General features: G+C 43.1%; 1 protein-coding gene across 4 annotated transcripts in view; it reads left to right on the top strand.

Annotated features, from left to right (window-relative positions):
- WDR37 (WD repeat domain 37) overlaps positions 1 to 25491 on the top strand; it is a 219303-nt gene that overhangs the window by 61682 nt on the left and 132130 nt on the right. For 2 of the 4 annotated variants that reach the window (XM_056519509.1, XM_056519512.1), the window contains one exon: positions 24340 to 24517. In XM_056519509.1, coding sequence (XP_056375484.1) covers positions 24380 to 24517 — 138 coding nt within the window. In that variant the 5' untranslated portion in view covers positions 24340 to 24379. Of the gene's footprint in view, positions 1 to 8490; positions 8606 to 15929; positions 16018 to 24339; positions 24518 to 25491 lie in introns of all 4 variants that reach the window. The other 2 variants (XM_056519510.1, XM_056519511.1) reach the window with 2 other exon arrangements.

The following is a 25491-nucleotide window of genomic DNA, read 5'->3' as shown; positions in this document are numbered from 1 at the left end:
CCCAACCAGGGTGCCTCCAAATGTTGCAAGACTACAACTCCCAGCATGCCTGGACACCCTTTGGCTGTCCGGGCATGCTGGGAGTTGTAGTTTTGCAACAGCTGGAGGCACCCTTGTTGGGAAACACTGGCCTAAAACAGTGTTTCCCAACCAGGGTGCCTCCAGATGTTGCAAGACTACAGCTCCCAGCATGCCTGGACAGCCATTGGCTGTCCAGGCATGCTGGGAGTTGTAGTTTTGCAACAGCTGGAGGGCCACAGTTTGCAGACCACTGGTTTGTGGTCTGTAAACTGTAGTCCTCCAGCTGTTGCAAAACTAAACAGCTGAAGGGGACCGGCGAAGAAGTTCACTTACCCTTCCGAGGCTCCAGCGACGATCGCTGTCGGAGATCGTCGCGCGGCACTGTCGCGCGGCAGTGTCGTGCAGCGCTGGATCCTACGGAAGCCGGTAAGTTGCGCAGGCTTCCCAACCAGGGTGCCTCCAGTTGTTGCAAGACTACAACTCCCAGCATGCCTGGACAGCCTTTGGCTGTCCGGGCATGCTGGGAGTTGTAGTTTAGCAACAGCTGGAGGCACCCTGGTTGGGAAACACTGGCCTAAAACAGTTGGGAAACACTGGCCTAAAACAGTGTTTCCCAACCAGGGTGCCTCCAGATGTTGCAAGACTACAACTCCCAGCATGCCTAGACAGCCAAAGGCTGTCTAGGCATGCTGGGAGTTGTAGTCTTGCAACATCTGGAGGCACCCTGGTTGGGAAACACTGTTTTAGGCCAGTGTTTCCCAACCAGGGTGCCTCCAGATGTTGCAAGACTTCAACTCCCAGCATGCCTGGACAGCCTTTGACTGTCCAGGCATGCTGGGGCTTGTAGTTTTGCAACATCTGGAGGCACCCTGGTTGGGAAACACTGTTTTAGGCCAGTGTTTCCCAGCCAGGTTGCCTCCAGATGTTGCAAAACTACAACTCCCAGCATGCCTAGACAGCCTTTGACTGTCCAGGCATGCTGGGACTTGTAGTTTTGCAACATCTGGAGGCACCCTGGTTGGGAAACACTGTTTTAGGCCAGTGTTTCCCAGCCAGGTTGCCTCCAGATGTTGCAAAACTACAACTCCCAGCATGCCTAGACAGCCTTTGGCTGTCCAGGCATGCTGGGACTTGTAGTTTTGCAACATCTGGAGGCACCTTGGTTGGGAAACACTGTTTTAGGCCAGTGTTTCCCAGCCAGGTTGCCTCCAGATGTTGCAAAACTACAACTCCCAGCATGCCTAGACAGCCTTTGACTGTCCAGGCATGCTGGGACTTGTAGTTTTGCAACATCTGGAGGCACCTTGGTTGGGAAACACTGTTTTAGGCCAGTGTTTCCCAGCCAGGTTGCCTCCAGATGTTGCAAAACTACAACTCCCAGCATGCCTAGACAGCCTTTGACTGTCCAGGCATGCTGGGGCTTGTAGTTTTGCAACATCTGGAGGCACCCTGGTTGGGAAACACTGGCCTAAAACAGTGTTTCCCAACCAGGGTGCCTCCAGATGTTGCAAAACTACAAGTCCCAGGTTGGGAAACACTGTGCCCGGCCTCCGCCCCACCTTACTGTAAGGGCATGCTGGGAGTTGTAGTCCTGCAGCTGGGGGCAGGGGACAAGCTTGTCACTTGCCCACACATCTCCTGCACCACACAACTACAACTCCCAGCATGTCCTTACTGTAAGGGCATGCTGGCAGTTGTAGTCGTGCGGGGCGGGAGATGTGTGAGCAGGTGATAATAAATGTACTAACCCATTTTTTTTGTTTTCTTCTCATTTCAGATCCGTTTATCCTGTGGACTCCTTCGGATTCGGTGGACTACTTCGATGACCAGCGTTTTTCTTTGTTTGATTTTAATAAAATGGTTAACGAGGGCTTGTGGGGGAGTGTTTTTTGTAATAAAAAATTTTTAAAACCTGTTGTGTTTTTTTCTTACTTTACTAGACAGGCTTAGTAGTGGAAGCTGTCTTATAGACAGAGTCCATTACTAACCTGGGCTTAGCGCTAGCCACAAAAACAGCTAGCGCTAACCCCCTATTATTACCCCGGTACCCAACGCCACAGGGGTGCCGGGAAGAGCCGGTACCAACAGACCTGGAGCGTCAAAAATGGCGCTCCTGGGCCTAAGCGGTAACAGGCTGGCGTTATTTAGGCTGGGGAGGGCCAGTAACAATGGTCCTAGCCCACCCTGGGAACGTCAGGCTGTTACTGTTTGGTTGGTATTTGGCTGAGAATGAAAATAGGGGGGACCCTATGCGTTTTTTTTTTTTAAAATAAATAATTAAATATATTTAAAAAACGCATAGGGTCCCCCTATTTTTATTCTCAACCAAATACCAACCAAACAGTAACAGCCTGACGTTCCCAGGGTGGGCGAGGACCATTGTTACTGGCCCTCCCCAACCTAAATAACGCCAGCCTGTTACCGCCTAGGCCCAGGAGCGCCATTTTTGACGCTCCGGGCCTGTTGGTACCGGCTCTTCCCGGCACCCCTGTGGTGTTGGGTACCGGGGTAATAATTGGGGGTTAGCGCTAGCTGTTTTTGTGGCTAACGCTAAGCCCGGCTTAGTAATGGACTCAGTCTATAAGACAGCTTCCACTACTAAGCCTGTCTAGTAAAGTAAAATAAAAATAAAACACAACAGGTTTAAAAAAAAATTTATTACAAAAAACACTCCCCCACAAGCCCTCGTTAACCATTTTATTAACATCAAGCAAAGAAAAACGCTGGTCATCGAAGTAGTCCACCGAATCCGAAGGAGTCCACAGGATACACAGATCTGTAGAAGAAGTAACCAAAAAAAAAAAAAAAAGTGTAAGTACATTTAGGGAGAAAAAAACTGTGTTAAAAAAATGTAATAAACACACACACTAAACGCCGTTTACCACTTCTGAGCCATAACTACAATTTACAGTGATCCCTCAACTTACAATGGCCTCAACATACAATAGTTTCAACATACAATGGTCTTTTCTGGACCATCGTAAGTTGAAACCAGACTCAACATACAATGCTACAGACAGTCCAGATCTGTAAAACGTGTCAATGGCTGGAAGAACCAACCAATCAAAATGGGCATTCACTGGTAAAACCCCTGTATTACTGAAGTGTATGCACTGACTGGTGTCTGGTATTACATGTTCTGTACACTTTACCTGTATCAGGGTTAGCTGCTCTTTTGGACACCAGGTGAGGGCGACTCCATTACTTGTTTGGGACATTGCCTGTACTGTACAGGACCCCTGAAGAAGCTCCTGTCCTCTACATAGACAGTGTTTCCCAAGCAGGGTGGCCCCATCTTTTGCAAAACTACAACTCCCAGCATGCCCGGACAGCCTTTGGCTGTCCAGGCATGCTGGGAGTTGTAGTTTTGCAACAGCTGGAGGCTCCCTGCTTGGGAAACACTGACATAGACAGTAATTTACAGCTCCCAGCAGATCTTTATTACTTTTATATGTAAGGATTTGCTTTATCTATATCAGTTATCTACTTATTTTTCTTTGTCACTTTTTCCTATTTTGGATGACATTTTGGTGCCTTAAGAACCAATTACCACGTTTCCATAGAGTTATGGTCTCAACATACAATGGTTTCAACTTACAATGGTTTTCCTGGAACCAATTAATATTGTAACTTGAGGGACCACTGTAGTTATTGAATTATTTAGATGTGGTGAAAAAGCTAAAAAAAAACTCAAAAACAAAAGATCCAGAAGGAAACCAGCAGCCAAACCTATTCAGACAGCTGGAAAAAGGAACAGACTATTTTTTCTACTACATGAAGTAAATTTCCCACTTTTGCCTATGTGTGCCAAATTTATTAATGCCGTGCAACAATTTAGTAAATTTGTCGCACATAGTCAAAAATGAAGTAGAAAAAAACAGGGTAAAAACCAGACTACATAGTAAAAGATTAGTAAATGCCCCCCTGTGAATTTACACAGGGTGTATTCGTCCCTACATCTAGCACTATATGTGATAAAAAGGAGGCTTCCGAATAAAGATCAGACACTTTTTTTTTTTGTAAAGACCTTTCGAGAAAACAAAGCAAAATCATTTAAAGGTGTCCATTCAATGGTCACTGTCAAAGACTTCCCTCGGGTTGATATAATCTTATGTGATTCCTAACTTATTGGTATTACTTTACTTACCAAAAGGACTCCTGGGGGGGGGGGGGGGTGGAAGCTCTACAAAATTTTACTGCAAACTGCTGTCCACTGCCTATTGTTAGGGGAATTATGTCTCTAGCAGCAGAAGGGACCAAGATGAAACACAGGATTTAGATGCAGGCCTTAGATAGTGTTATGTAGAGGGTAGAGCCTGGAATATGTACATGCAGCCTGGACTGAACCTGTCTGAACCTGTCTGCCTCATCTACTGGGTCCATGCAGCGCTCCAGAGGGTCCACATTGTGACTAAAAGGTAGATAAAGCCTTCCAAGTTATCCTTTACAACCCATAAGGATTTTTGGGCAGGTGTGTATATATTTGTTCTTGCAATGTACACAGTACTGCCTCCTGAATGTAATCCCCTTCTTACTTTAGTCAGTGGCATTATCATTAGTACACACTTCTTAGAACAGGTCTGCTTTTGTGATACAACACATTTCTTGCCTGGATTCTGCTGATGTTTATTTACTTTCTGCTCACATGTACTGAAAGGACAAAGACTGCAGAGTACTGGCGCTGCTACAAAGATTCTCCCAACGGCAAAGAAGTAAATCTTCGTTCAAATCTTTTGACATAATAAAATTAAAACAATCAATTATTGTTTTATTTAATTTATTGTATCAATAAATTTGACTGAAGGTTCACTACTTTTCTGTTAGAAGAATTCCTTTGGGACAGCATTCTACCCCTGTAGGGGTGATATGCTACACGTCAAGTACTAAACCTGGTGAGAGTCTACTTGTCACTTAGGGCATCACCTGTATTCACTGAGGAAAATGAAATGCCAGGTGAAATACAGTGTGATAAGGTAAACTCCCCAGTACAGGTCACCTGTCAAACCCAGGAAGAAGTACAGTGCCGCCTACAAAAAATCAAAATAGACAAATCACCAGGTGCAGATGGCATTCACCCTCGTGTGTTCTAAAGGAATTAAGTAATGTAATAGACAGACCCCTATTTTTAATATTCAGGGACTCTATAGTGACAGGGACTGTTCCCCAGGACTGGTGCAGGGCAAATGTGGTACCAATATTTAAGAAGGGGTCAAAAGGTGACCCTGGGAATTATAGACCTGTTAGTTTAACCTCGGTTGTATGTAAATTGTTTGAGGGTTTCCTAAGAGATGCTAATTTGGAATATCTTGATAAAAATAAATGTATGACCCCATATCAGCATAAATTTATGAGGGATTGATCCTGTCAAACTAACCTGATCAGCTTTTATGAGGAGGTGAGCTCCAGACTGGACCAGGGACAATCGCTGGATGTCGTATATCTGGATTTTTCCAAAGCATTTGATACGGTTCAACATAAAAGGTTGGTACATAAAATGAGAAGGTTTGGGCTGGGGGAGAATGTGTGCAAGTGGGTAAGTAACTGGCTCAATGATAGGAAACAGAGGGTGGTTATTAATGGTACTTATTCTGATTGGGTGACTGTTACTAGTGGGGTACCACAGGGGTCCATTTTGGGTCCTGTCCTATTTAATATTTTCATTAATGACCTTGTAGAGGGGTTGAATAGTAAAGTAGCAATCTTTGCAGATGACACTAAACTCTATAAAGCGGTTAACACTATAGAGGACAGTGCACTGTTACAAATGGATCTGGATAGGTTGAAGGTTTGGGCTGGGAAGTGGCAGATGAGGTTCAACACTGATAAATGTAAGGTAATGCACATGGGGAGAAAAAATAAGAGCTGGGATTATGTATTAAATGAGAGAACACTTGGGACGACTGACGTGGAAAAGGACTTGGGAGTCTTAGTTAACAGTAAATGTAGCTGTAGTGACCAGTGTCCGGCAGATGCTGCCAAGGGAAATAAAATCATGGGGTGCATCAATAGGGGCATAGATGCCCACGACAAGGAAATAATTCTACCGCTGTACAAATCACTAGTCAGACCACACATAGAATACTGTGTACAGTACTGGGCACCAGTGTACAAGAAAGATATAGTGGAGCTGGAGAGGGTTCAAAGACGGACAACCAGGGTAATACGGGGAATGGGAGAACTACAGTACCCAGAAAGATTATCAGAATTAGGGTTATTTAGTTTAGAAAAAAGAAGGCTTAAGGGAGACCAAATAACTATATATAAATCAGGGGTCCATACAGAGATCTCTCCCATGATCTATTTACACCCAGGACTGTATCAATAACAAGGGGGCATCCTCTACGTCAATAGGAAAGAAGGTTTCTACACCAGCACAGATGGGGGTTCTTTACTGTAAACAGTGAGACTGTGGAATTCTCTCCTGGAGGAGGTGGTCATGGTGAACTCTGTAATAGAGTTCAAAAAGGGGCTGGATGCATTTTTGGAGAGTAATAACATTACTGGTTATGTATACTAGATTTATAGGGACAGAACGTTGATCCAGGGATTTATTCTGATGCCATATTTGGAGTCGGGAAGGAATTTTTACCTCTAGTATGAGGTTTTTTTTGCCTTCCTCTTTCTGGATCAACTCAACTCAATAGGGACTTAATAGGGTTAGAGGTTGAACCTTATGAACTATGTTACTAGGTCAATTATACAAGGTGCGGTCTTGTCTCTTTCTGTGTTTTTTTTTCCCCTTCTTTCCTTTTTGTTTCTTTCTGCTCATGTAGCATTTAGCAAACCCAGTGGATCAATCACCTCCCCCCACATTTATTAGTGCACTGTAAATTGTACCCCAGCTCATTGCCACCTGCACCAGTCAAGTGCACTTTTGCCAGCACAAACTGTCATGGCCTGGCAGAATGAATGAAATCTTGGGGAAAATACTGTCCTGTTATTATCAAGAAAAGGAAAGGAAAGGAAGTCCAGGTGTAAGTGCTTCAGATGAACAGTCCAGCTTTGGTCCTACCCCCTAAAATGGAGAGAATGAGAAGTAGCTGTGCACAATGGAAAGGATTGTCAAGAGCTCATTAACTTTTTTCAGTAGTCTTTTTGATGTACTGGTTTGCTTTAAATGGCACTGTCAGATATAAAAACTTTTTATATGTTGTACATCAATAGCTTTTCTAATATACTTCTTTAAAAAATGTTCACATTTTATTAAAGAAAACTGTCTTTGAAAATACCACCACTAAGGGTCCGTATACCTCCTGGAACACAGTGAGTTCCACAGCAGCATGAGCGTGTTTAAGGGTCATGGACATGATAAGCGAAATGTGTGGAAATAAACCTTTTCAATGGGCGCTGTAGGAACTCCAGAAAAATCAGAGTGGACACCAGATAAGGATTAAAGTGCAGGAGAGCACTATATTTATTGATAGATGCCAAAAGACGCGTTTCGGAGGCAATCCTCCTTCCTCAGTAATGGCGTTTTTTCTGGAGTTCCTACAGCGCCCATTGAAAAGGTTTATTTCCACACATTTCGCTTGTTTCACATGGGAGAAGGTTATCTTCAACCCAGATGTACCTATGGCTTGGCAGTTTGCACTCCAAAGGATCCCTTCTAACCTCTATAAAGGGGTGATATGCGCATATCTACTAGAGTCTGGTAAGCGGCCACTCTATAGAATCGACGTTTCCCTGCTACCTTCAGGGACCACGTTACCTGGGGTAGTACACGAGGCGCTGTCCTCTGTTTTTCTTTTTGCTTTTATGCACATGAGATGGCTGATTGACAAGGCTGCAGGAGGAACACAGCTGGAAAGATGAAAGACATTGAGCATTTTAGTAGCAGAGGCTTGAGTCAGGACACGTGGCTGCCTTCTAGACTGGAGATAAGATTTCTCTTGGAAGAACAACTGGCCATAACTTATCTTGAATGCGTTGCACACAGCTATTAATCAGTATTATTGTCGGGTCTTGTGCCAGCTCCTGATTTCGTTTGGGGCCCGAGTGTGTTGTCTGTTCGAAGCCTTCTGCCAAGTTTAGCCGCTGTGTACTCTCTCATGTTTATTTAAGAATAATGCAATCAATACAATTCTTCTGATTCCCTTCATTGCCCTGAACACTTAAGGAGAAACAAACAAATCCGTCTCTTGTCGAGACTTTTTTTTATTTTCGGATTTTTGTGTTTTTTCAGGTTATGTTTGCATTCTAGTTTTAAGTGTGTCAAATGGAAAGTATAATGGATGAAACCAGAGGCTTTCCGTTTTGAGATTTTTTCCAATGACTTTAGTGGTAAAGATGATGATTCATATGCTCTACATATTTTTCCAGAAAAGTCCTATTGAACTCAGTGAGACCATTAACAAAAATGTTTTGTTTTTGTTGTAAATCAGAGCGAACAGCAAAAAAAGGCCATACTAAGCCTTACAATAAATATATATATCACGAAAACACTAATGCATGTATGGTAACCTCCTGCAGGTTACAAGGAAAATACCTACTAAGCCAATACTTGGTTGATCACAAAGAGAAAAAAAAACTGGTGTAGTGGATGTGGCACTTGTTCAGCATGATTCCCGTAAGGCTCAGAGGACAGGTAAATTTTGTTTTAAAAATCATTAATAGGTTTATTGATACCCGTAAAAACAAAAACTAAAAAGGTACATAAAATGGCAATGACTCGTTTTGGTGATTGAGTCCCCCTTCCTCACCAGTCTGAGTAAGGGGGACCCATGCCTCAAAACACAGAAGTTTTAAGGCTCTCAAGTTTATTTTCTCAGAAGAATTTCTGGATGTTGTTGTAATGCAGTTATTCATCTTAGGACCTGAAAACGGAAGCATTGATCATTATTCCTTAATCAATTAATTGTTTTAGCATTTCAGCGTCAAGTAGAAATATATTTGATTAATTTGAGAAATATCACTTAAAGGAGTTGTTTAGACCCTAGTTTAGGACCCTCAACTATTAGCCCAAATAAAAAATGGCAGCTTCCTTCGTGAGGACCTGGCTAGGCATTAAAAGTACAGTAATTTATATAATTTCTATAAGAATTGTGTAATGCCTTATATCTCCTGTGGTGGCACTACTGGGAAGTTGAACACTTGTGGCTGAGTTTTCCCTTAGATTACTGTTGATTTCAATGGCTACAAGTAAACGGACAACCTGCAAACTACAGTGGTCCCTCAAGTTACAATATTAATTGGTTCTGGGACGACCATTGTATGTTGAAACCATTGTATGTTGAGACCATAACTCTATGGATACCTGGTAATTGGTTCTAATGGCACCCAAAATGAAATAGGAAAAATTGAGAATTGAAGAAAAATAAGTAGATAACTAATATAGATAAAGCAAGTCCTTACATATAAAAGTAAGAAAGATCTGCTGGGAGCTGTAATCACTGTCTATGTCAGTGTTTCCCAAGCAGGGAGCCTCCAGCTGTTGCAAAACTGCAACTCCCAGCATGCCCGGACAGCCAAAGGTTGTCCGGGCATGCTGGGAGATGGAGTTTTGCAACAGCTGGGGGCACCCTGCTTGGGAAGCACTGGTCTATGTAGAGGACAGGAGCTTCTTCGGGGTCCTGTACAGTACACAATGTCCTAAAAAAGTAACATGGAGCCGCCCTCACCTGGTGTCCAAAGGAGCAGCTAATCCTGGCCCAAAGAGTAGTACAGAACATGTAATTCCTCCCTGTACTGTAGGGGGCGCTACCAGACACCAGTCAGTGCATACGCTTCAGTAATACAGGAGTTTTACCAGTGAATGCCCATTCTAATTGGTCAGTTCATTGACAGGTATCACAGATCTGGACTGTCTGTACATTGTATGTTTAGTCTGGTTTCAACTTACAATGGTCCAGAAAAGACCATTGTATGTTGAAACTATTGTATGTTGAGGCCATTGTAAGTTGAGGGATCACTGTACTTCCTATCTGGCAACCCTTCTACCATAAGGGATTTTGCAAAATTGACCTTACCTTTAACTAAAGGTAGTCACAATGATATGTTTTCTGGCTGTAGACAGCAGCCATGAGGAATATCAGAATAGTCACCTGTGCCATCTTGGAGCCTTATTTCTATTTTTTTAGAGTAAAATAAATGGATTCTTATAAAGAGGCTGATGTAGTGTTCATTTTCTGACCTTCATTAGAAAAGTCGATTGAAATCCATTGGGCCTCCACCACTCTGTCTGAAACTATAGAATTTGCTTCTTTCCTGACCGGCAGGGCCGAAAGCTTTTTGGCTGCTCTACAGTAGAGCTACACAATTTGGGGGACTCGTGCTATTGTGATTAAAGAGGTAAATGTTGTGATTTCGATATGCGATTGAGATATAATAAACAAATGGGGAAACCCCCCAATTTCATGTCCGATCTCCCCCATTTCATGATCATCCCCCAATTCACATTCTAACCCCCCTCCCCCTTATTTCATGTCAACACCTCCATGTCACATCCCCCTCCCCTATGTCATATCCCCCCCCCCCCCATATGTCACATCCCATATCCTCCATTTCATGTCCACAACCCCATTAATGTGGTGCCGGGGTGCGGAGGAAACATTTTTTAAAAATGTGATGCTTACCTAGCCCCAGTCCCCCATAGGTATGCCGCAGATCCTTCTCCTCCATGTAGTCTGGTGTCTTAAAGGACTTATACCCAGTTGCAAAACTACAACTTCCAGCATGCCCGGACAGCCAAAGGCTGTCCGGACATGCTGGGAGTTGTAGTTTTGCAACAACTGGAGGTGCCCTGGTTTGGAAACACTGACTTAGCATAAAAATTTCAGCGGTGGCCCATACCCTGCGTGCGTGATATATAGTTCCTGGCTGAAGATTTGCAAATCCTCCCAGGGGGCTAGATCCTTGTGTCGCAATTCGCAAAAAAGTCTTGATTTAACTCTGATCTATCATGCAGCCCTACTCTGCAGTGAACAGAGGATTACTGTGCGGAGGCCTGGGAGAGTGACCGCGCATGTGTGTCCACCAGCCTTTTGCTGTACATTGTGGACCTGTGCATTGCTGTACACTCTCAACACCATGTGGTTGTGGCCACATTGCAAAAATAACAGCATATATTTGTAATGGAGTTTTGTCACAAAGCGCAGTTCGAGAGTCAATATATCATAAGTCCTTTGTGGTTTTGCCTTTAAATGCCAAACTGAAGCGACACATTTTGAGTCTTGTGTTGAATGTTTTATTGGACATTAGCTTCCTTATTCAGGTAATCTGTTCCTGAGAAGAAGGGGCTGTGTTATGGAAGGCTCTGGCTCCAGATGTCATGGTGGATCTTGGTTAGGGATGGGTTATTGATGTCTTCTGATGTCATGGTGGATCTTGGTTAGGGATGGGTTACTGATGTCTTCTGATGTTTTGGTGAATCTTGGTTAGGGATGGGTTATTGATGTCTTCTGATGTCATGGTGGATCTTGGTTAGGGACGGGTTATTGATGTCTTCTGATGTTATGGTGGATCCTGGGTAGGGATGGGTTATTGATGTCTTCTGATGTCATGGTGGATCTTGGTTAGGGATGGGTTACTGATGTCTTCTGATGTTTTGGTGGATCTTGGTTAGGGATGGGTTATTGATGTCTTCTGATGTTATGGTGGATCCTGGGTAGGGATGGGTTATTGATGTCTTCTGATGTCATGGTGGATCTTGGTTAAGGATGGGTTACTGATGTCTTCTGATGTTATGGTGGATCCTGGGTAGGGAGGGGTTATTCATGTCTTCTGATGTTTTGGTGGATCTTGGTTAGGGATGGGTTATTGATGTCTTCTGATGTTTTTGTGGATCTTGGTTAGGGACGGGTTATTGATGTCTTCTGATGTCATGGTGGATCCTGGGTAGGGATGAGTTATTGATGCCTTCTGATCTGAGGAGTGTGGGGGCCTCAGTAGTTCTGATCTGAGGAGTGTGGGGGCCTCAGTAGTTCTGATCTGAGGAGTGTGGGGGCCTCAGTAGTTCTGATCTGAGGAGTGTGGGGGCTTCTTATCTGTAATTGGGACCTGACCTGTTAATAGCTCTAAAGGTTAACAAGCAAATTGTAAAAGTTAATTCAATTTTTTATAGACTGTAGAGGAAGTATGTCTGTAAATGTCACAACTCTTTACTGGATATGTTTATAACAGCATGCAAATATTGTATGCCACTTTTTTATAATCTATACCATGGCTACACAAACTTTTTTACTTCTTGGTGCTGATAGATCCAACCGATCCTCTATACTACACCACACGGGACAGATCCTCTATACTACACCACACGGGACACATCCTCTATACTACACCACACAGGAGAGATCCTCTATACTACACCACACAGGACAGATCCTCTATACTACACCACACAGGACAGATCCTCTATACTACACCACACGGGACACATCCTCTATACTACACCACACAGGAGAGATCCTCTATACTACACCACACAGGACAGATCCTCTATACTACACCACACAGGACAGATCCTCTATACTACACCACACAGGAGATCCAACCGATCCTCTATACTACACCACACGGGACAGATCCTCTATACTACACCACACGGGACACATCCTCTATACTACACCACACAGGACAGATCCTCTATACTACACCACACAGGAGAGATCCTCTATACTACACCACACAGGAGAGATCCTCTATACTACACCACACGGGACAGATCCTCTATACTACACCACACGGGACACATCCTCTATACTACACCACACGGGACACATCCTCTATACTACACCACACAGGACAGATCCTCTATACTACACCACACAGGACAGATCCTCTATACTACACCACACAGGAGAGATCCTCTATACTACACCACACGGGACAGATCCTCTATACTACACCACACGGGACAGATCCTCTATACTACACCACACGGGACAGATCCTCTATACTACACCACACAGGAGAGATCCTCTATACTACACCACACGGGACAGATCCTCTATACTACACCACACGGGACAGATCCTCTATACTACACCACACGGGAGAGATCCTCTATACTACACCACACGGGACACATCCTCTATACTACACCACACAGGAGAGATCCTCTATACTACACCACACAGAAGAGATCCTCTATACTACACCACACAGGAGAGATCCTCTATACTACACCACACAGGAGAGATCCTCTATACTACACCACACAGGAGATATCCTCTATACTACACCACACAGGAGAGATCCTCTATACTACACCACACAGGAGAGATCCTCTATACTACACCACACAGGACAGATCCTCTATACTACACCACACAGGAGAGATCCTCTATACTACACCACACAGGACAGATCCTCTATACTACACCACACGGGACAGATCCTCTATACTACACCACACGGGACACATCCTCTATACTACACCACACGGGACAGATCCTCTATACTACACCACACAGGAGAGATCCTCTATACTACACCACACGGGACAGATCCTCTATACTACACCACACGGGACAGATCCTCTATACTACACCACACGGGAGAGATCCTCTATACTACACCACACGGGACACATCCTCTATACTACACCACACAGGAGAGATCCTCTATACTACACCACACAGGACAGATCCTCTATACTACACCACACGGGACAGATCCTCTATACTACACCACACGGGAGAGATCCTCTATACTACACCACACGGGACACATCCTCTATAATACACCACACAGGAGAGATCCTCTATACTACACCACACGGGACAGATCCTCTATACTACACCACACGGGACAGATCCTCTATACTACACCACACGGGAGAGATCCTCTATACTACACCACACGGGACACATCCTCTATAATACACCACACGGGAGAGATCCTCTATACTACACCACACAGGAGAGATCCTCTATACTACACCACACAGGAGAGATCCTCTATACTACACCACACAGGACAGATCCTCTATACTACACCACACGGGAGAGATCCTCTATACTACACCACACGGGAGAGATCCTCTATACTACACCACACGGAACACATCCTCTATACTACACCACACAGGAGAGATCCTCTATACTACACCACACAGGAGAGATCCTCTATACTACACCACACGGGACACATCCTCTATACTACACCACACAGGAGAGATCCTCTATACTACACCACACGGGAGAGATCCTCTATACTACACCACACAGGACACATCCTCTATACTACACCATACAGGACACATCCTCTATACTACACCACACAGGACAGATCCTCTATACTACCCCACACAGGACAGATCCTCTATACTACACCACACAGGAGAGATCCTCTATACTACACCACACAGGAGAGATCCTCTATACTACACCACACAGGAGAGATCCTCTATACTACACCACACGGGACACATCCTCTATACTACACCACACGGGACACATCCTCTATACTACACCACACGGGAGAGATCCTCTATACTACACCACACAGGAGAGATCCTCTATACTACACCACACGGGACACATCCTCTATACTACACCACACAGGAGAGATCCTCTATACTACACCACACGGGAGAGATCCTCTATACTACACCACACGGGAGAGATCCTCTATACTACACCACACGGGACAGATCCTCTATACTACACCACACGGGACACATCCTCTATACTACACGACATGGGAGAGATCCTCTATACTACACCACACAGGAGAGATCCTCTATACTACACCACACGGGACACATCCTCTATACTACACCACACAGGAGAGATCCTCTATACTACACCACACAGGAGAGATCCTCTATACTACACCACACGGGACAGATCCTCTATACTACACCACACGGGACACATCCTCTATACTACACCACACGGGAGAGATCCTCTATACTACACCACACGGGAGAGATCCTCTATACTACACCACACAGGAGAGATCCTCTATACTACACCACACAGGAGAGATCCTCTATACTACACCACACAGGACAGATCCTCTATACTACACCACACAGGACAGATCCTCTATACTACACCACACAGGAGAGATCCTCTATACTACACCACACAGGACAGATCCTCTATACTACACCACACAGGACAAATCCTCTATACTACACCACACAGGACAGATCCTCTATACTACACCACACAGGAGAGATCCCTCTATACTACACAACACAGGAGAGATCCTCTATACTACACCACACGGGACAGATCCTCTATACTACACCACACGGGACACATCCTCTATACTACACCACACGGGAGAGATCCTCTATGCTACACCACACGGGAGAGATCCTCTATACTACACCACACAGGAGAGATCCTCTATACTACACCACACAGGAGAGATCCCTCTATACTACACAACACAGGAGAGATCCTCTATACTACACCACACAGGACAGATCCTCTATACTACACCACACAGGAGAGATCCTCTATACTACACCACACAGGAGAGATCCTCTATACTACACCACACGGGACAGATCCTCTATACTACACCACACAGGACAGATCCTCTATACTACACCACACAGGACAGATCCTCTATACTACACCACACGGGAGAGATCCCTCTATACTACACCACACAGGACAGATCCTCTATACTACACCACACAGGAGAGATCCTCTATACTACACCACACAGGAGAGATCCTCTATACTACACCACACAGGACAGATCCTCTATACTACACCACACAGGAGAGATCCTCTATACTACACCACACAGGACAGATCCTCTATACTACACCACATGGGAGAGATCCCTCTATACTACACCACACGGGACAGATCATCTATACTACACTACACAGGACAGATCCTCTATACTACACCACACAGGAGAGATCCCTCTATACTACACCACACGAGTTCCTCTATATTTTTTAATTTAGTTTAATTAAATAATTTTTTTACACTTGTCTCCAGACAGCCCAACTCCCCTCTACACTGCTAGCCATATCTGTCAGCAGAGACTGTGCGTCCTGATACTGGAACTACAAAGTTGTGGAGAATGGTGAGTTAGTGTTTGTTTATTCATTAGGCAGCCTGGAGACGATAAAAAAAAAACAATAAATTGGACAACCAATTTAATGGACCTTTCCTATAATGCACAAGAATCCAAGGTCCATGTGTATTGGAGCAGTTTTCCTGCGGACACGCATTTTTTTTATTTTTTTTACGGCTAAATGAAACATGTTTTAGCACTTTACAGCTTGTAAAACCACCACAACTTGCAGTAGAAGAGCAGGGTCACACGGTGCACCGACACGGACTGCGGAGCCAACTCTTGGCTATGGCCTGGTAGCTCTGTGTGTCCGCATGTAGCGGTGGATTTCTTCAGTGGACTCACAGATACCCGGCCTCAGCCAGTTGCTCGCCCTGCAGTCCCTCAGTGACTACCATCGGCGCATCCACAGCGTGTGACCCTGCTCAAACTATGTCCCTAGTTTATGGCCCATCCAGGTGTAGGGGCGCTGTGATACTTGCCTCACCTGTGGGTAGTAACGGCTCAGTTTTACAGTCTACTGTTATTTTGTAATTGGGGGTTACAGGTGAATAATTTCTATTTTTGGTAATAAAATCTTGTTTGTCATCCTCTCTCCTTTTCCGCTCCAAGGAGGAGAATTACCTGCACATTTTACTGATGTTATAGACAGGAAATCTCTGACTATAAATTGAGCAGTGTCCTAATGCCCTTGTATTCTGCCAGGAAACGAGGCGTACGGTGTTAATGGGGCAGCGTTTAGCAGAGATGTTATTAGCACCTATTCCGTGCAGCAGAGCCGAACACACTTCTTGTAGAGACACGTCTCCGCCATGTATGTTTTATATAGGGACCAAACCTCTTAGCAACGGCTTGTATCATTATTTGTTGGGAATTGCGCTCTGCCCACAAAGTCTGCAGTGTTTGTTCAGGACTGTAGACTCTGAAATAAACACATCGGGCACGTTCTAAACTATTCCAGCCCTTGTTTTGTATTCAGCTGAACCCTGTGACTGGCTGCCAGTATTTAGCCTAGTCATTCACATTCTACTCGTGCAGTAGGTCTCCCCGGTCTCATCGCAGAGTCTCTCTGGGTGGAACAGATCAGGTAACTTCGCATGCATGAGACTTTACTCTTCACATCATACCTGTAGCATTTCCTGTGAAAAGCTCTTCTCCAGCAGGAAGTGGAGTTAAAGGGGTATTCCAGGAAAAAATACTTTTTTATTTTATTTTTTTTAGATCAACTGGCTCCAGAAAGTTAAACAGATTTGTAAAATACTTATATTAAAAAATCTTAATCCTTCCAGTAGTTATCAGCTACTGAAGTTGTTGTTCTTTTCTGTCTGACCACAGTGCTCTCTGCTGACACCTCTGCTTGTCTCAGGAACTGTCCGAAGCATTAGAGGTTTGCTATGGGGATTTGCTCCTACTCTAGACAGTTCCTGAGACAAGCAGAGGTGTCAGCAGAGAGCACTGTGGTCAGACAGAAAATAACAACTCAACTTCAGTAGCTGATAACTACTGGAAGCATTAAGATTTTTTTAATAGAAGTAATTTACAAATTTGTTTAACTTTCTGGAGGCAGTTGATATAAAATAAATAAATAAACTCCTGGAATACCCCTTTAAAGTGTTCTGTAATGCTAGACCTAGTATAATACCTGGGCCTCAACTCGTCATGGGGGCACTTATGACTTATGAGCCTTTGGCTGTCCGGACATGCTGGGAGTTGTAGTTTTGCAACAGCTGGAGGCACCCTGGTTGGAAAAAACTGCACTGAGGGGTCAGATGTGCCAGGATGCTGGATTCTTTAGAATATGTATGTTCACATGGGGAGGATATGCAGCAGCAGAAAATTGGATAATAATTTAATAAAGTTTATCCACGTGGTGCAGAAATATAATTGAATGATGTTTGTGCGGAAATTGACCTGCAGTGGAGAATGTAAAGGAGCACTCCAGTTTTTATTTTTTTTATTTTGCTTATACTGTATAGTGCAGCATAGGCTATTATTATAGAATAATGTAGAGGTTCTTCATGCATTGTGCTTGCCTGTTTCAGTTCATATGGCTAGCATGAGTTTGCAATTCCATCACTGAAATGATTTCCTAATGCTGCCAACATTTATCATAAATCCTTTGGCTTTTGCAGTGAGAGGGTGTGGTGTCTCATCACTGCACCTGGTTATCTAATTAGGCTGGTGGTGCTGAAGTTTACACAGGGGAACTCGTTAGACTCTTAAGTGGTATACATACGTGTCTATAAGAAGAACCAGGATGGCACCACTAGAAATGCACTCTCTTCAATATACAGGTGGGAATGACGTGTAGCAACGAGGCAGGTGGTGCTAGGACGTAATATCAGGATAGAGCTTAGCACAGACTGTATAAAGCAGCAGACAACAATATCCTGCACTCACCACTCAGTATGGGACTCAAAGCTCTTATTCGGACCAGCCGGAGGACCAGGACTGCAGAAGTGGTCCTCCGGCTGGTCCGAATAGGAGCTTTGAGTCCCATACTAAGCGCTGAGTGCAGGATATTCTTGTTTGCTGCTTTATACAGTCAAGACTCCTAAGTTCACACTATGTACAGTTTTGATGTGTTTACTTAAAAATCATGTGACCTGCTCCGGCGGTGGCAGCTCCTCCTCAGGCAGCAGCTTGTGTCAGAAATGTTGTTACTCGCAGCAGTGCCTAGGGCTGGGAGAAAGTGACTTTAGTCACTTGCATGCTGGGAGTTGTACCTCCAGCTGGTACAAAACTACAATAGTTGAGAAACCCTTCATTAGGCCATGTACACAAGGGCAGAATAGACTCCGCAGACAGCGAGCGCCAGCAGAACGTTCCGGAGCTAGGACCCTTTGAAGATGCATTTCCCAACGGATTCCGCAGGAGTAATTGACATGTCCATTCTGCAGCAGAAACTCATTGAAAACAATGGGACTCTGCTGTAATAGAATGTCTGAGCTGAATTTTTCTGCCTGATTCCGCTTGTAAATTTTGCCATGTGAACATGGCCTTAAGCCATTCTGCTGCACTGTGCACACAATGGAAATTACAGGGCAGATGTTTCTAACGTGAAAATCCCAATTCCGGCATCCGCAGAAAGAATAGACTTGTCTATACTTTCTGCTTATTCTGCTCTGAAATGCATTGCAGTCTATGGAGATGGCCTGTATTTTCTAGCAAACATTCGACACATTTTCGTCCGTGTAAACATAACCCCAAAGATAATTTTTATTTTTTGCTTTATTTAGTTGGATCCAGTTGACCTGAACCATATATCCAGTTTCTGTAGGTAAGGCTAGGTTCACACGGCCGTTCTTTTCCGTCCCGCTTTTCTCCCGCTATTGAGGTTTACTGACCTTTCTTTTAACAAACTGAAGTAAACTGATGGATGCGAATGGATGTTATCCGTTTGCATCCATTTGGATCTGTTATTGTTAAGTTATAAAAAAAAAAATTACTTTCTGAGCATGCTCAGAAGTAAAACAGATCAAAAACAGAGAGAAAAAAACAGATGCAAACAGATTGCATTAAAGGGATTATCCAGGAAGACACTTTTTTTTTTATATATCAACTGGCTCCAGAAAGTTAAACAGATTTGTAAATGACTTTTATTACTTATGAGCTGCTGAAGTTGAGTTGTTCTTTTTCTGTCTAAGTGCTCTCTGATGACACCTGTCTCGGGAACTGTCCAGAGTAGAAGCAAATTCTCATAGCAAACCTCTTCTACTCTGTGCAGTTCCTGAAACAAGCAGAGATGTCAGCAGATAATACTGTTGCTAGACAGAAAAGTACAACTCAACTTCAGCAGCTGATAATTATTGGAAGGATTAAGATTTTTTAAAAGAAGCTAACGGGTGACAAAGGACTGTAAAAATATCCCATTGACATCAATGGGATCTTTTGCAGCCTATGGCAACCTGTTTGCAAAAGTATCGAACGGATTGCATAACGGGCATGAATTTACGGGAGCAGACAGCCGTGTGAACGAGCCCTAAGTAGTTACATTGCTGGAGGTGTTCCTAGCAGATTGGGTGTTTCCATTCGTAGAGGGAGTCTCCAGCGGTAAACCTCTTATAGCTCCAGCTGCTGGCAGATATTATATCATGGAGACCAGTAAGACTTTTGTCAATGACCAGTACGGCATTGTGTGTCAGATGTCTGTGCCGATTGGCTAATTGTTGTTTCCGTTTCTCTGACGGGATTTCAGTGAATTGTGTTTGTGCTTTGCATAATCTGAACTTAATCTGAATCTCATTTAGTAAATCCTCCTTCACAACACATTGAGTAGCTGGTGTGGCCACATGCTTCATGTTCATCTAGCTGGTTACAGAGATGATCTCTGTACACAAACACAATCTGGTGAACGAGATAGTAGCCAAAACATATTCCACATGTTTGGGGTTGACGCCATTTACTTGGCTGACTTCTTTTTAGTGATTGTATTATTACCTATTTTGAACATTTTTATACATACTCTTTAGTATTGGGCATCAGCAGGTGCCACTGGTCATATGCTTATAGGCCGGCATTTATCATTGTAGGTGTAAGTGAAGCATTTATCATTGTAGGTGTAAGTGAAGCATTTATCATTGTAGGTGTAAGTGAAGCATTTATCATTGTAGGTGTAAGTGAAGCATTTATCATTGTAGGTGTAAGTGAAGCATTTATCATTGTAGGTGTAAGTGAAGCATTTATCATTGTAGGTGTAAGTGAAGCATTTATCATTGTAGGTGTAAGTGAAGCATTTATCATTGCAGTTGTAAGTGAAGCATTTATCATTGTAGGTGTAAGTGAAGCATTTTTCTACTCCTTTTTTGTGTGTGCTGGTAATGTGTAGGAGAACCAAATTTATTAAATAGTCACAGGACATTTGATACATTTTGTGCAGATCACATTTTCTGAAATTTCACACTTCACATACACCAAAAAGCTAAGCTAAGTCTGGGCTGGTGTAGTTTTAGAGGCTTTTCAGTGGCTTTGCGCCTTTCTTGCAGCTTTTCACAAAAAGGCGCAGTTCATAAAACCCTTCCATATCATGTTCAGTGGTTTGCAACTCAAAATCAGCAGAAATGTTTAAACCAAATGGCGCAAAAATTCCGCAAATAAACGCTGATTGCGCCTTTTTTGCGCCTTTTGTAGACACAAAAAACAGTCTAAAGAAGTATAAATGTCGGCCATAGTGGTTTTTTTAAGTTGGACTTTAGTACATTGTGTCATGGTATAACCACAGATACAAATTTATTCCATTGCGATTTTGCCAACAAAATAGTCCATTGTTTGGAAATGGGGGGAGGACACGCATTGCTGTATATGAGTTGACGCGGCATTTTTGCTGAACGGAAAGCCCTGAAATTCTGCAGTGTGAACATAAATTTTTTATTTTTCGACAGTTTACTGCCACCCTATCCACATGATTTATTTTGAAGCCAGAAAGAAAAATATTTGTGAACTTTATTTTTGTAGTTTACCATAAAACTATATTCAGACTGCAGAAATTATGTAAACTGTGCAAAGTGAATGTACAAAGTATCTTAGAAACTGCATAGGATATATATATATATATATATATATATATATATATATATATATATATATATATATATCATTTTATACAGTGAATACAGGCTTCATTTGCTTCAACCTGAATACCTCTAAGCCTTTAATATCTTCCTATGCAAATCCAACAATACAGTCAGAGGGTGTATTTTTGCATAGATGTTACACCTGTCATTGTTTTCATGGTAAAGTGTTTTCCCCCTGGTCTGTGCAGATAGTTTAAAGGGGTTATGCAGGAAAACACTTATATATATATATATATATATATATATATATATATATATATATATATATATATATATAATCTATATCTATATATATATATATATATATATCAACTGGCTCCAGAAAGTTAAACAAATTTGTAAATTACTTCTATTAAAAAATATTAATCCTTTCAGTACTTATGAGCTGCTGAAGTTAAGGTTGTTCTTTTCTGTCTAAGTGCTCTCTGACGACACGTTTCTCGGGAACCGCCCAGTTTAGAAGCAAATCTCCATAGCAAACCTCTTCTAAACTGGGCGGTTCCCGAGACGCGTGTCATCAGAGAGGTCTTAGACAAAAAAAAGAACAACCTTAACTTCAGAAGCTCATAAGTACTGAAAGGATTAAGATTTTTTAATAGAAGTAATTTACAAATCTGTTTAACTTTCTGGAGCCAGTTGAGATATATATAGATATAGATATAGATATAGATATATATAGATATATATATATAGACCAAAATATATATATATATATATATATATATATATATATATATATATATATATATGTATATATATGTATATGTATATGTTTTTTTCCTGGATAACCCCTTTAAGGTAGGTGGTGAGCTCTACTCCGGTGTTAGTCTCATTGCAATTGTGATGTAACCTATATCAGCGAGCTGTATGTGCTATTCAATAGACCTTTGCTTTTAATCAAACCACATATGGCCTTAAAGGGGTGCTCTTCCCCTAGACATCTTATCCCCGATCATGGGGGTCCCGTAGCTTGGACCCCCGAAATCTCTGTGCAGTAACCAGCATTCGTTTAGAACGTTGGGTGCCGACAGCGGGGGGTCGTGACATCATGACCACGTCCCCTCGTGACATCACACCACACCCCCTCAATGCAAGTCTATGGGAGGGGGCGCCACGCCCCCTCCCATAGACTTGCATTGAGGGGGGCGTGATGTCACAAGGGGCTGGGTCGTAACGTCACAATGCCCGCTCCTAGTGTTCCGAACAAGGGGGCAGCGGAGTACTCCTTTAATGGATTGTAATAGTCTCAGAGAATAAATATCCTGGCTGTTCATGGCAACCAATCAGAATTTAGATTCAATCAATGATCAATCGGATTTTTTTTTTCTTCTTTAGTTTTGATCCGGGAGATGTGCTAAAGCTGCCCATATATTTTAGATAGCTGTCAGCTGAACAAGACAAGGATCGCATTCACATAGGGTCAGACTTGCCTAAATTGGTACATTCTGCCAACTTTCATCTAAGGTTTATTGGTGTTTTTATTGACATCAACATATGGTGGAAAATGTGGCCAAGATTTAACATATCTTGTCCACACTTTGTGGTAAGAATCTGCATGGAAATCAATCTGCGATGCAGATTTTCGATTCTTGTCATGACAGTTTTTGTTGCGATTACGCTGTGATTCTATTACAGTTTTTCTCTGTCGTGTTCAATAGGGAGGTCAAAATCCACAATAAGGGTAGCAGCGTATTTCATGCTTATGAAGCCTATTTCACACAGCGCAAAATAGTCTGCAGAAGCTGTACGTGGGACCGTACCCTAAATCTGTAGTGTTGCAGAATTTGCTGTAGAACTGTGTTGGATCTGCCTCATAATCTCTACTGCATGGTTAAACACATTGAAACGTAGTTTTTTCTATTTACTTAAAGGGGTACTCCGGTGCCCCAGCGTTTGGAACATTATGCTTGTAGCAGGTGGCGGGGGTTGTGATGTAACGGCCACGACCCCTCGTGACTTCACGCCACGCCCCCTCAATGCAAGTCTATGGGAGGGGGCGTGGCAGCCGTGGATAGGGGATGACATGTCTAGGAGCGGAGTACCACTTTAATCCATGCCAAAAGCTGCATAAGCAAATCTGCACCCAAATCCATACAATCTGCAGCAGCAAATCTGCAGCATTTCTGCAAGAAGAGAATGTCTCCTTGGTTCCCCCATTTTGGTTTGTGCCTATGGTGCCTTTTTTGTGAGGGGTAACTATCCAGTTGAGCATGAATAGTTCCTTCTCTTTCATATGTACAGTATGTCTTTGACTAGGACTAGAGATGAGCGAATTTACAGTAAATTCGATTCGTCACAAACTTCTCGGCTCGGCAGTTGATGACTTTTCCTGCATAAATTAGTTCAGCTTTCAGGTGCTCCGGTGGGCTGGAAAAGGTGGATACAGTCCTAGGAAAGACTCTTCTCGGACTGTATCCACCTTTTCCAGCCCACAGGAGCACCGGAAAGCTGAACTAATTTATGCACGAAAAGTCATCAACTGCCGAGCCGAGAAGTTTGTGACGAATGGAATTTACTGTAAATTCGCTCATCTCTAACTATGACCCCTTGACACCCATTTGTAAACCTGTAACTTTTCAGTATCCTTAGATTTCTTTATTTATTTATATATATATATATATATATATATATATATATATATATATATATGTGTATATATATATATATATTTTTTTTTTTAGGTATTTATGTTTTAAGTGTTTTTTTTTGCCCATTGTGTCCTAAATTGTACCAATAAAATCCTCTTGTATTCCCCCAGTTTTTCTTCCATCCTGTTGGAAACCACAAAGTGAGGAGGGATGCCCACTGAAAGTGGAAGCTGGGCGGCGGCGCGACAGACTAAGCAGAAGCGCAAGTCCAACAGTCTGACCCTAAAGAGGACAAACAGCTCGGAGCAGGACCGCCCCAGCCTGCATCGGGACATGCTGGAAGGACAGGTGAGCCCCTTTTACCTACTAGAATAGGAAATTTGATCATTTACTTTTAGCTGAATGGTTCTGCCCATAAAAGAAAACAAATCATGTTAGTTTCTGTCTTTTGTCTTGTTTTTCTATGAAGCCTGAATGGTGAGCTCACACAGATCCTTGTTTTGTGGGATGCTGATTCACCTTGTTTTGTTATACACAGCGCAAGACAAGGGTCATTAAGTTACTGATGTTGTGTCTATGTAATGTGTGTGTATAGATCAGTGATTCCCAACCAGGGTGCCTCCAGCTGTTGCAAAACTACAACTTCCAGCATGCCCGGACAGCCTTTGGCTGTCCGGGCATGCTGGGAGTTGTAGTTTTGCAACAGCTGGTTGGCAAACATTGGTATGATAGATATAGAGAGATAATGTGTGTGCATGATTGGAGACACTCTACTACTCTTGAGATAACAGGGTGTCCCAGTGGGCAGTTCCCCTATGATCATACTTATTCCACATCATTTGAATAGGGGATAAGCATTGTTGATGGGGCATCCCTTTTTAATTTATGCTGTTTTTCTTCTCTACATAAAGTAGCATGCAGTAAGATCCTAAGACTGCTCTAGTGGCTGCTGTGGCAGGCAGTGCTTTATAGTTTCTCTGTATCCTTGTAAGGGATTTGGAACTCCGGGTCATAAAAAAAAAAAAAGAAAAAAACCTCCATTGACTTTAAAAATATATCTTAAAAGGGGTACTCTGCCCCTAGACAGGATAGGGGATAAGATGTTTGATCACGGGGGTCCGGCCGCTGGGAACCCTGCAATCTTCCTGCTCCACCAGTCGTTCGTTTAGAGCGTCAGGTGCAGCGCTGGAGGCTTGTGATGTCATGGTACTGCCCCGCTCGTGACGTCACGGCCACGCCCCCTCAATGCAAGTCTATGAGAGGGGGCGTGACAGCCATCACGCCCCCTCCCATAGACTTGCATTGAGGGGGTGTAGCCATGA

The sequence above is a fragment of the Hyla sarda genome, chromosome 5, assembly GCF_029499605.1.
Source record: "Hyla sarda isolate aHylSar1 chromosome 5, aHylSar1.hap1, whole genome shotgun sequence".
Lineage (NCBI taxonomy): Eukaryota > Metazoa > Chordata > Amphibia > Anura > Hylidae > Hyla > Hyla sarda.
This window is presented reverse-complemented; position numbering and strand designations above follow the sequence as displayed.